Here is a 13,091-nt window from a genome sequence, read left to right as displayed (position 1 = left end):
ATGTTTCAGATGATTTGTGAAAGATTGCCTTCCTCCACACGCAAGGCTAACGTTCCCAGGGAAGCCTGCGACGGCCTAAAATAGAGGCTTACCAAGACAGTTATCCTGGTTTAAACTCCCTCTGTGGAAACTCCCGCGCACGCGTGCGCGGACGAACAGACAGGGCTGTGGAAAGGTGTTTTTCTTGTAGGGCACCAACGGTAACGGCCTGCCGGGCCCCGAGGGACCGTTGGGCGCGCCCCGAGGGAAAGCTTTCGTAGGTGGGCCCGCGCGCGCGCTCCGCCTTCTCCCGCCCCCACTCTTCCCTCCCCGCAACCTCGCCGCGCGCGCTGGCTTCTCGCGCAGCCCCGGCGCTTCCTTCCGGCCGCCATTTTAGTGGCTGTGCCTGGCCTCGCGGCGCTGCTGCTGCTGCTGCTTGAGGAGCGGAGAGCGCGCCCCGCCGTACCCAGACGCGGCCGGCCCACGCACCCACCCACCGAGCGGCTGCCCGCCGTACCGGCTGCCCGCCGTCGCCATGTCCAAGCGCCACCGCCTAGATCTGGGGGACGATTACAGCTCCAGCAAGAAACGCACCACCGACGGGTAAGGGGTGGCGCGGCCCGGCTCGGGGAGCGCGGCCTGCGGCCGTTGGGGGATCACAGCGGCTCCTGCGCAATCCGCTCCCCCAGTCTCGGCTCTGGGCGCGCCTTGCGGGGCTGGGCCTCTCTGGGGAGCGGAGCGGCCGCCATGCGGGGGGGAAGGAGAGGGTTGCAGCGGTCGAGGCCGCGCGGCGAGCTCCCAGGGGCGCCGCCTCGGCTGGGCAGGCCCGGGAGCCTCGGCGGCTCCCTGGAGCGCTAGGCCTGGGCCCGGTATTGGCCTTTCTGTTGGGGCCGGACCCCTCGGTGAGGACGAAGGAGGCGGATGGCGGCGGCAGCGCGGTGGTAGGGAGCGGGCGGGGAGAGCCTCGTGTGGCGGTGTGGGGAGGGGGAAGGGGAGGAAGCCGCCGGCCCAGCCGCTTGGGCGAGCTGAGCTGAGCTGGGCTGGGCTCCCGTCGCGGCGGAGCCGGGGGCGGCGCGCTGCTCGGCCCACTCCCCGCGCCCGGCTTTGTCTGTGGCTCTTTTCGTTCTTTCTATCTGGTTTTTTTTTTTCCTTCCTTTTTTTTTGTTTATTCTTTCCCTCTCTGGCTTGAGAGGTCTGGCAAACGTTGGTCCTACAGGTCAGCATGGGGCTTGTTCCGCCTGTATAATTAGTGCCTAGACTGGTAGAAACGTTATTCCTTTGTTAACGTCTTTCACTCAGTAACCATCAGAGATATGCTTGACTTTAAGAATCGATGGTGAGATGAGTTTTGGGGTAGGGGTCATAGAAGGGATTATGTTTTTTCTTAGTTTTGCAAAGGCTAAAGTTTTAGGACTGTACTGTGCAAGCTTTAGCAGATTTTCATTAAGGTTAGTGAAATTGAAGGAACACAGACAATACGCTGGTGCTCTCCTATTATACACAGTTGTTTTAGAGCTTTCTCTGCATAATCTCTTACCCTGTAATTGGGGAAGGTGGGTGGCTCTTCAAAGTAAATTCCTAAAGTCTAAAGGAACACAAATAAATACTATGTTTTTATAGTCAGTCCGTCTTGATGGAGCACAAAAGACTTCTGTGAATTAATCTGTTTCTAAAGTCCAACAGCATTGTTTTGAACTAGAGTATTTACCTAATAAAAATACTTAATCTTGTTCTCAAATAACTAAAAGTCTGCTGTAGCACTTAGTGTTCACTGATATACGCTCTTTGCAAAACTTTTTTTTTTTTAAAGGTGAGCTTGTGTAGCTTCAGCTTTTAGCCCTGGACTTTGTTTTTTTTTTTTTTCCTGCTAAACAAAAGTGAATGTTTATTATTGAACATCTATTTCCTGTATTTAGGATCACTATAGTTGTATTTTTTTAAATAAATGTATTGAGCTATTTCTCTCCTTTAATCCATTTTTGCATGATTTGCCAGAAACTGAAGTAGCTCTTCAATGAAAAGTTGTGCATATGCAGCTTTTTTGTAGGTATTTTTGTAAAATTTTTCAATGGTCATGCCAAAATTTGGCATTATTTAAATGTGGTACAACTGTTATGGTTAGCTGTAAAGATAACCACAGGCCAGTATTTCCTTATTTGTATGTTAATGGGTTTTATAGTTTTGGTATAGTTTTATTTGGCATTGTTTTTACTGATTATCACTGTCATCCTGAACTCTTAGTCTTACCATTTTGTATATGCAGTAATAAGTTCCCACCAGTGATAAAACTTTTTAACCAGAAGTCTATGACCTTTATGGCACTTAAAAACTATACAAGTGCTGGTCTTGTGGCCATTCTTTGCCCCTCCTCCCCTGCCAATAAAAGCATTAAATGGCATAGGACTGACAAGAAGTCACTATAAGCATAATTATTGAGTGTGATTATTTCTAATAGTACTTGAAATCTTAATTCATGTAGCACAAGCCATACTAATGTTACATTGTCTTGATTTATTTTAGGGTAGTTTGAGTTTACAGCTTATGGAAGGTGGTAAGGAGAACACACAGAGAGATTCTTGTTAATAGCACATATATATGTCTTCCTCTGTGCCGAGATGCCTTTATGCAATTTAGTTGGTTTTGGAGCTGGATTAAGCAGAATTAGGTCCTTGGATGGTTACCACTTCTATGCAGAATAATAGTTTATCTTGCATTCAGACTGGACCACCTGACTAAATATGAAAGTTGTATTGAGTTACTCTGTATTTTTTTTTTTAGTTCCTCTTTAATTGAGGCCTCTATTGGTATGTGTGGCTCTACATGGCAATGATGCCAGGCCAATAGGTTTGTAATTGTTGGTGTAACCTTAAGCATCAGCACAATGTCTGTTTTCTTCCAGTCTTGGAAGTATCATCTATGAAGTAAAAAACTTTTTGGAAAAATGAGAATTTTATGGAAGGCTTTTGATTACAGTGTTTGAGTAAATTGCATACATACTATTTAAAATCTGTTAATTTTTTTCCAAACATACTTAACTTTAGTTGTTGTTGTGTAACATGGTTACTGTGTTAGTGGTTACATTCAGACTAATTGTACTTTGTTTTATTATGTATGGAGCAAAAATCCTCTTTTAGCTGCATTGGCTTTTTTGCATCAACTATTGCCACGTCTAGTAATGAAGAAAAAAAACACCATTAATGTTCTATTAGATGTCTTTAGACTTTCACTGTGGCGATCAGTGGTTTTACCTTGTACCTTTTGTGCCCATTTTCATTTTTGTATGCTTTTCATCATCCGATTTAGTGATTGCTACAGTGGTTTTTTTGGATCCACATGTATGTATTATGTATGTGTGGACATAACGAAGTGAAAGCAGATAGCAGGCTGCACTACTTCACTTGAAAAAGCAAAAAACCCAACACCCTTATGGTTATGGAGGCTGTTAATGGGATTCAGGTACAAGACACATGTAATTAAACTATGATTCTTTTATTGTTAATTTCTGGGTTTGAGATCAGTCTTGTCTGTGCAATAATGAAAAGTAACTTAAATGTGACAGTTTATAAATGAAGTACTGCCAAGCTGCGTTTATAGAAAGTTTAGTAAATATGGTAGCATAATTGTCATTCCTCTTTTCCCTTGTCGATCAGAGTCTGGATGTGTCTGCTAAGTTTCAGTAATAACGGGAGACTGGGAAACATTTTTATGAAGAAAAAAAAAATGCTGCTATAAAATGATAAGTATTAGTAAGTTCGAGGGCATGTTATATGTTGCATTTTTTCTATGCTAAGATCTGGTTGCCTCTGCTTCTCTTTTTTAAAACAAGAGGCACAACTCTCTTGATTAACCTGTAAGCAGTTGTTTTACTTCTGAAATGTAGATGGTATTTGATAGGTTGGTTTTCTTATTTGTACGATTAAAGGGCTGTAAGAGTTCAGTGAAGAAACTGAGAAATGGGGGATTAACAGGACTTTCCATTCTGGGTTGTATTTGTAGTCCATTTAATCCACTGTCTTGTTCTTGAGGTTGTATTTTTATCTATGCTTTAAGCCCACACAAATTGCTACCAATGCAGAAGAAAACAGTGCTGCCGTCTCCCTTGTGCAGTGAGTGAGTGGGAGATAAGAGAACTGATCTGAGTTAGAATTAACATCGGTGGAGGAAGTCTAGGGAGGGCTTGTTCCTCACAAGGCTGCTGAAATGCTTATACCAACACACAGGAAGGGTTGGAACAGTGTAGGTCTGTTCATTTTAGCAATAGTGCTAGTTTACGTGAGGCTGAAGCATACCTGAAGATACACTTGATGACCTGAGATGTAGAAGCTTCTGACATCATACTGTTTAAGTAAATGGTTATGGAATAATTTGTTTTGTTGGCATGGGTTGGTTTTTTTTTTTTTTTACACTTTGACTAGATAACAGTGAAGAATAAAAAGCCTTCAGAAGTGCACATACACAAAACACCACCAAAAAAACCCCAAACAAACCCAATTAGCAGTGTGTCTTATTTCTCCCTTCAGTAAAGTGTGTACTGTTACCAGGTTGTTGTGTTTGACCCTGGCTTTACCACTCTTGCATTGCTTTTATACTTTTATTTCCTCTTCTTATTAATGATGTTACTGTCTGACTCTGCACTCATCCCAATACCTGCAGTTATCCAAAAATCTGATTGTGAATAGCTCATTAACAAGTCCCAAGCTTTATTCCTGGCCAATACATGCTATTAGACTCTTCCACCATTAAGCATACCATAGTGGAGCCTAGTTCCTTCAGTTTGTAACAGGGATAACTTTTCCATACCAGAGAATATGAACCTATTGGGTTCTGCAATATTTGCCTGCCGTTTTACAGTAAGAAGAGATTTCCAGCTTGTACAATATTTGACCATGTTAGAAGTAATGTTGAAACTGTGGTATCTCAGATTCAAGCAAATGATCTAAAAGGGCCTTAATTTTCAGACAATTCGGTGTCCAAAGCTTTAGGAAAATCTGTATACAAGTGAGTTAGGTAAGTGACAATAAACAGTATGCTTTGTAATCCTTTATTTTCAATGGGTCTGTGTTAACAATAGTCTTCTTTAACCCCCAGCCAAAAAAACCCCGGAAAACCAACCAACCAACCCACAAACAACTTACTGCGACAACCTGTGAGGCCATAATATGTTGTATCAAGGGGGAAAAACATACAAGCTGCATAGGTTACAGTCATTTATACAAGAACAAGAGTGGTGGTTGTTTCCAGTGTGCAGCACACTTTGAATTAAAATTTACAGAATCAGTACTAATACAGTCTTGGTTACTTCATCTTCTCTATAGGTAGGAAGTTGCTTATTACTTCACCAGTTACACTTGAATTCTAGCTGCATGTTAAAAAAAAAAAAAGTAGCTGTGGAGTGTTGGCCAACAGTTTGCTTTAGAAATGCTCTCTTTTCTTTCACGCATGCCTGAATGCTGGTAAAGAAGAGGGGGAGGTTTCATTTTCTCTTAGTGACTATTCCTAAAAATGTTTATATGTGCATTTACCATAAAGCTGGTGTTGACTTTGTTTTGCCTTTTTGATGGGATTTCAGTTAACATAATGCACAGAAGAAGCTGAGGATATCCTTAGATTTGGAGGCAAAGATGCTACTATCTTCTGACTTAATTTAGTTTAAAGTGTGATGGGATATTTTTGTAAAGTGGGGCTTATTTCAAAGTGCCAAATTAGGCTATGTTTGGGATTCTTATTAAAAGTATGTAGCTATAGTTCTTTGGGTCAGACTGGGGATTTCTTTGCAAGCGTTTCAGTGTTTGTAGGGAGAGAGATAGGTGCAAGAACAAGTATGTGAATTTGCAAAATCAGAAACTGCTACTAAGACTGAGGCCAGAGACTGAAATTTGAGTGAATAACTATGGTGAAAGTAATACTGGGTTTTGTGGTGATTTTTTTTTTTGCAAGTGCAATGAACTTTTATTTTACTTAATGTTTGGAACAAATGAGAATACAGAAATGCTGTTTAAGTATGTGGTAGGAGGTGATCCTGGAGAAGATGGTACAACTTGGTTGTATTAGGTTAATGCTTGGACTCTATGATCTTAAGGGTCTTTTCCAACCCAGATGATTCTGTGAACTGTAGTGACTGCTTTTAAGTCTAAGTTTCAGACTCCTGTATATCAAAATTGATTGAGTCTGAATTGTATGGAAGACTGAACAAAAAAAGCTATCATGTGATAGCTTTCTTCAGTCTTGCCTGTAATAACAGGAACTATGGCAGTGCTTATGTAGAATGAGTGTAACTGTGTATATTCAGTATGCATTATATACCGTTAATCTTTGATACTTATCCTTCCAGATAGCTGTTTGCAAGACTTTTTAAAAGATTTCGTTTATATCCACTTTGTACTAGACACCTTTAAAGTTGTATTGTATTTAAATTCCTACTGCACATGTAAATATTCCAGTATCTCATTTTCTTCTGTGTCTGTTAACTCATTTTAGGAAAGATCGTGACCGGGACAGGGACCGTGATGACCGTTCTAAAGATCGTGACAGGGATCGTGACAGAGATAGAGATCGTGACAGAGAAAGGGACAAGGAAAAAGATTTGCGACCTACATCTAACTCCACATATTATGCAGCTGCTGGGTTACCAACTATAAAACCAGCAATGATTCCACACAGTATTAACCCTTTCACAAATCTACCACATACACCACGATATTATGACATCCTGAAAAAAAGGCTACAACTTCCTGTCTGGGAATATAAAGAAAGATTTACGGATATTTTGATTAGGCATCAGTCATTTGTGCTGGTTGGAGAGACTGGGTCTGGTAAAACAACACAGGTGAGTTCTTATCTATATGATAATGCATTTTTTTAAAAGGTTGAGACTGTTGCTAGGTGTGTGTGGGTGAAACTTGCTTTACCTTCTTGAAATTCATTGTGCAAGAATAACTCACAAATTGTGAGCAAAACTAGTTTGATGAACGTTTTATTTGCTTAATGAATACAAAAGTGAGAAGAATCTTTCAGCTTCTTCCCCTTTCACAATCCAGTCCTGTTGTCTGCCTCCTGCTTCTAGTCGGCTTTAGGATTGGTAGTTATCCTTTTGGTAAAGGACAGAAGTGTACTAATACACAAACTGACGTGATGGTTCCAAAATTACATCTGTAGTTTATTTAGCTGTTAGTGTAGATAGCAGCTGGAAAGTAGGGAACATGTTACAGAAGTAGGCACTTGTTAGTATTTTATGAAACTCATTGCTGCAGATGTGAACTTAAAGTGAATTGAAATGTCAGATACAATTCTGATATGATCTGATCGGATCATGTGTTTCAGTGATGGTCAAACTTGAGAGGAAGAGACTTCTGTTTCCTTGGTACTGAAACTTCTCAGAGGTCATATAGCTCTTCAGTGTTGTGGTTAAAATAACTTTTTTTTTTTGTAGATTCATGGCTTTAAAAATCTTCCTCAGTGCTGAAAATAGTGATAGCAGATCTGTAGAGCCTTCTTAACCCTTAAGATGATTTTTGGGGACCAGTAAATAGTGAAGATCTAAGATATAAGGAACATCACTGTGTATTTATAGCATGACAGACTTGCTCAAAACTTTATCCTTTTGTTTGCTGTTTAAAATCTGTGTGGAAAAGTGATGTAAAAAAGTTCTTCCTTCTATAACTTGATAAATTCCTTTTATCTAGAGAGAAAATAAAAACTGAAGGATATTTTAGTCTTTATAAAATGGATTATAGCTAACTTACAGTACGTCTTACAGAAATAAATTTTTCGTCATAAAATTTTGCATGTCATGAAAATGTGAAGGACATAGTAATACATTAGATACTTTTTATAGCTGTGCCTGAAATATTGGAAGTTATACGCCCTTTTGGCTGCAGATTTTAGGAACTGGTGTCTTGTTTGGAAGGTGCCTTACGGCATTGTCTGTATTGCTTTTTTAACATGTATAAGCTGAGACCAGGATTTTACAGAATTCTTCAGAAAAGTTTGATTATATAGTTACGTGGAAGAGAGAGTATTCTGAACATTCATGTAAAAAAAAAAAAGGTACATACCTATATGTAAACAAGATGTCTTGTTGCATAATGTGAGAATTTGAAGATCGAAAAGATCTTAATATCTATGACTTAAACTTCAGATACACCTATCATGTCATTCCACAGGCATAAAGCTTTTCCTGAATTGCCTTACTACTTTACCCCTTTCAGAAAAAGGACTTAAACCTAATGCATCTTTCCTAAGAATGGGATTTAAGCTACCAAAAGCACATAAGCTGTCCTGGAAGCTTCATTGCTTCCTCTGAATTCTCTCTTATGAGGTTGCAGATATGTTTTGAAACAATTGAGAGTGTCTCTGTAGGAACATATCACTGAAAATGATCCTGCTGCCACTTAATGAAAACCTTGTTTTGCATGTGATAGTGTCACATCCTTTTTGTGATCAAGTGCTGTCTTAAAACCACTAGAGGGGTGCTTATTTTTCTTCTCCTTACATTCATTGATCAGAGCAAGATAAATAATTATCTGTGGTTAAGAAACCCTCTAATGCTCAAACTGAAGTTGTACATGAACTATTTCTGCTTGCTTTTATTGGTATAAAATTGGCATTATTTGAAATATATAATGAATTGTTCTTTCGTGGCAGTAATGGAAGGCTATATAGTAGTAGACAATCTTTTTGAGAGAGCTGCTGCCTGTCAAGTCCCTTCCCTGATTATTATGCACGTTTTCCCCTTAGTCTTGTAGAGCACCCAGGTTTGGAAACACTTGGCTTTGACAATGGAAACAGGAGATAAAACTTTTCTTGAAGTCCTGTTCTGCATAGACTTAATCCCAAAGCAGTGAAGAAGTATTTTTGGAAGCCAAGACCATTAATTTTCAAGTCTTCAGTATTTGTAATGGCTTGATTTGTAATTTAAACTTAACCTTCTAAGTTAACTGTTTTCTTTAAATGCTTAGAATATGCTCAGTGGTGGAACAGGTGTGCTGAATTTCTTTTAGAAAGAGGTTAAATACTTGCTGTAATTGCAACACGTGCTCCTTTTTAAATGTGGAATCATATTGTGGTGCTGGTATAATAATTTAAATTTCTTCCATAGATGGAGTAGTAGAGTATTACCTGCTTTCACTTGAGAGCCTTAACAATAAAGAGTAGGATGTTTGATGTAGCATAAGGGATGCCACTTTGTCAGCAAATTTTCTTGGCAGGTTAAGTGCAGAAGCAAGGTGATTCTGAGTGTAGCTTAATCTGCTGCCCTTGTATTCCATAGGAGAGTTGATACAGGTAAAAGTCTGACACCTTTTAAAGTAATGAAAATTCTGAGAATTCTACCTTATACCCTTTAACAGAGAAAGTTTCCAATAAATTGATATGGTTCAGAAAAGCCAGAAGGATAGTGCTCTTCCCCTTCTGCCCTGCATCCCTTTAAAAACATGACTGTCCTTTGACTTTGGAATAATCTTTAGCAGTCCTCAGTGCATTTATCTTTGATCTTAGAAGGCACCATATGTGTAGTCCCTGCCTCCTCGTGTTTATGGAGGTATCTCTCTTGAGAAGGTCCTTGAGGTTAAAGGGTGCTAACTAAAGCTATTCCTCATGCTTTTGATATTGATAATATTTTTTTTTTAAGGAAAGTCAAGGGGTTTGGTAATTTGTAGGTATTTTCTGTCAATGGAGTGGAGCTAATTTTATGTTAGGTTTTATAATAACCAGATGATGCTAAGTGTTCAGTATATTCTCAGTCATGACTGCAGTAGAAAATGTAGTATCGTACAGTCCTTTTTCGTAGTGTTTGTACGTCTTTTAAAGCTGGACATGAAAAGTATTCTGGTGGTCATCTAAATCAGCTTAACATGTTGAAGTCTATGTAGCCTTTTTCACCTCATTTGACACCAATATTGTAGGTTTTGTTGTTTACTGGAAAACTACATCTAAATTATTTTTATTGCTGCTGTAGCCTGGTGGACATGCTGTTTTAAACTTTATTTCAGGACTTCCTCTGTTTAAAGTCAAGAAGCTTCACCTGATATGCTTAGAGTTGAGCTTTTATTAGTGACTTGGGAAGCAAATTCCTTTCTCTACACTGCATATTAGAGGAGTGTGTGTATGTTACAGGATAGGGTTTCAGGTTTATGCTATCAATGTTCAAGAACTTCTATTATTTTTTGAAAAGAGTTTTCAGAAATTTGAGTTCTTTTCTCAGCAGTCTAGTAGTTTCCTGTCATATTTTGATAGTCTTTGCTTTCTTTTTTTGTGTTTATAATGGAAATGTTCTCCATTTAGAAAAATGTTTTTCATTACAGTCTACACTTGTCTGCTTGTGGGTATGTTTTAGTGTTCACTTTTGTCCATTTTGCTGTGAAAATATGGTATTCTAGAAGAAGAAAAATCCTGGTTTAAATTACACTGCTTTTCCTGTTATTCCTCATTGTGCAATGTATAAACTTTTTTTCTCCCTCTGTAAATGTGAACTTTTAAGAATACTTGAAAAGCAGTTACTAAGGAGGAGTGGATTTCTTGATCTGTAGACTTGGAACTAGTTGTGCCTGGAGATGTCTCCTCATAAAATGTCACACTGAGAATATGTTAAGGATATTCTATCTTCATCAGTCTTAGGAAATTCTTCTGAGTAAAGCTGCTTATTTTGGATGATTCGTAATGTTTCCAGGTTCCTAACAGGAGCAGAAAACTGCTGACTAATAAAATGAGTGCTAACATAGGAAGGAAAACATAGGGATTTCATATTTGGTTGATAAAATTTCAAAAGAACAATAATTGACCAAATGAACATAGCTGATTATTTATTTTTATTTGTTGTGATTCCTGGCTAAGACAATTTTTATGTCACTAACATAATTATTTTTGCTTAATGTATTAATAAGCATTACTTTTAAAGCCACAAAATACAATTTGTTTGCTGTAAAACTTTAAATGAACTGTGCTGCGGATTTCAAAATTCTGAATGTTAACTTTAATTTTGGTTGCTTTGGAGCATGTTGACTGCTGCTAAATATCTGTATAAAGTACTGATCTAACAGTGCTTAAATGTACTGTGAACCTATGTATTTCCTTGATAACTTGAAAGATAGTTATGTACATGCTTAATGTGTGCTTTAGTTGGACCCAACGCCACTAAACAATTAGTATATCTGCTCTCCTGCTTTGGATATTTTTTGTGCATGTAGGTGGCATCTCAGTGGAATTATAACTAACTTAATTTGTAACATTTGTATTGTATCAAATAACATCTGGCCATTTGAAGTGTGTTTTAAACGGAATTTTATTCTTGCCAGATCCCTCAGTGGTGTGTTGACTACATGCGCTCATTACCCGGACCAAAGAGGGGAGTAGCATGTACCCAGCCTAGGAGAGTAGCTGCAATGAGTGTGGCACAGCGGGTTGCTGATGAGATGGATGTCATGCTGGGCCAGGAGGTTGGTTACTCTATTCGATTTGAAGACTGCAGTAGTGCAAAAACCATTTTGAAGTAAGTATGGCAACTGTCAGGTAAAGATATAACACAGCCTCCTCGTAGATGGGGGGAATCGCAGGGTAGTGAAGGGTGTGAGCAAACTTATGAAAGGAGTAACGAGGAAAGGGAATGAATCTATGGACAGGCATTTTCTGTGTCTGAGTGGAGAAGACAGACCAGAGCCATAGCATGAGCTGAGAGAAACCTGAGGTGTGGGGCTTGAGTAGAATTGGAAATGAGTCATTCTTCCTAAAGAAATCACTGTACCCCATGGAAATTAATTTTAAGTGATCCATAGAGAGGAGGATGATCTGAAGAAGTACTTTTATGATTAAAGTGCTATTCAGAATAAAAAGCTGTTCAGTATTCAGTTTCTCTTCATGTTATGCATTCAGCTGACTTGTCTGTAGTATATTTCTGCTCAGGGTAATCCTGGTGAAGTTCAGTAGCTTCAGTACAGAGAACTACCACAAAGCTTCAAAACTGACCTATACCTGACTCTGGGATACATAATCCATGGTGTTTTAGTTGACAACTGTTCTAGATTCCTGTACTGTGTAGGTGGAACCAGGCCCACTTAATACATCACCTGCAGATGGCATTCAGAATGCTCAGTTAAAAAGGATTCCACATAGTGTGGTTCAAGGAATAGTGCTTTTCTATCAAAAGATGTCTTCTCTTTTGCTCATACAAGTAGTTGAAGGATGGGAATAAAGTAAATGTGTAAAGAAATTTAGCTGAGACAGAAAAGCAAAAAGTGAATGATAATCTGCAAACAGAAAAGGGGAGGAACAATTGCTGAAATATTATTTCTAGTATTTTATAGAGTGTGGTTTTCCCTTATGTCTGATTATAGACCTGGAAATCTGCCAGTAGTAGTCTACAAACTAGTTATAAATGTTGCTAAACCTTGTTTCCTCCTTCCCCTTTTTTTATGCTTTCCCCTCTACTCCCAGATTTTACTTACACTCTGCAGTAATTCCTATTTGAAAAGTTGAAATGGCCTTGTTACCTTGTTGGAAATAGTTTAGTGATGATTCTGTTTTTAAAAAGTTGAATAAAAGCTTAGTTCAAGCAATCTAGTGAATCTGGAAGAGGATTTTGGATAATATTTATTTAATAAAATTTGTTTTGAAATTTTTTGTGTTCAGGTATATGACTGATGGTATGTTACTTCGTGAAGCAATGAATGATCCTTTGTTGGAGCGCTACGGTGTTATAATTCTTGATGAGGCCCATGAGAGAACACTGGCTACAGATATTTTAATGGGAGTTTTGAAGGAAGTTGTAAGACAAAGATCTGATTTGAAGGTCAGTAATGATAAAGCCCAACAGCATCTCCTTTCTGGTTGCAGGGATACCAAATGACATCTGTGTGCTTACCGTTAGCTGATTTTTATAATCAGCTGAAGTAAATTGACTGTTTTCTGATTTAATGATAATCTGTACTGGAAAGATAACCTGAGGAAATTCTTAATGCAGCTTGTATTGAGGAAAATACTAGGAGCAGCATAATTGTAGCTTAATCTTTACCTGTTTGACTAGGATTTTTTTTGACCTTTGTAACAAGGATGCTGCAATCAGAGGATAAAAGCATGCTTAAATCGCAGTCAACAGTTGTGTTTAGTTTCTTACATGTTGT

The 13,091-nt window shown here is 38.8% G+C and overlaps 1 protein-coding gene across 1 annotated transcript in view; it reads left to right on the top strand.

The window, feature by feature from the left end:
• Positions 1–353: 353 nt before the first annotated feature.
• DHX15 (DEAH-box helicase 15) overlaps positions 354–13,091 on the top strand; it is a 48,546-nt gene continuing 35,808 nt past the window's right edge. Inside the window, exons 1-4 of the mRNA XM_054823241.1 lie at positions 354–582; positions 6,457–6,805; positions 11,271–11,464; positions 12,601–12,760. Of these exons, the coding sequence (XP_054679216.1) occupies positions 515–582; positions 6,457–6,805; positions 11,271–11,464; positions 12,601–12,760 (771 nt within the window). The 5' untranslated portion in view covers positions 354–514. The remainder of the gene's footprint in view (positions 583–6,456; positions 6,806–11,270; positions 11,465–12,600; positions 12,761–13,091) is intronic.

The sequence above is a fragment of the Grus americana genome, chromosome 4 (genome assembly GCF_028858705.1).
Source record: "Grus americana isolate bGruAme1 chromosome 4, bGruAme1.mat, whole genome shotgun sequence".
Lineage (NCBI taxonomy): Eukaryota > Metazoa > Chordata > Aves > Gruiformes > Gruidae > Grus > Grus americana.
This window is presented reverse-complemented; position numbering and strand designations above follow the sequence as displayed.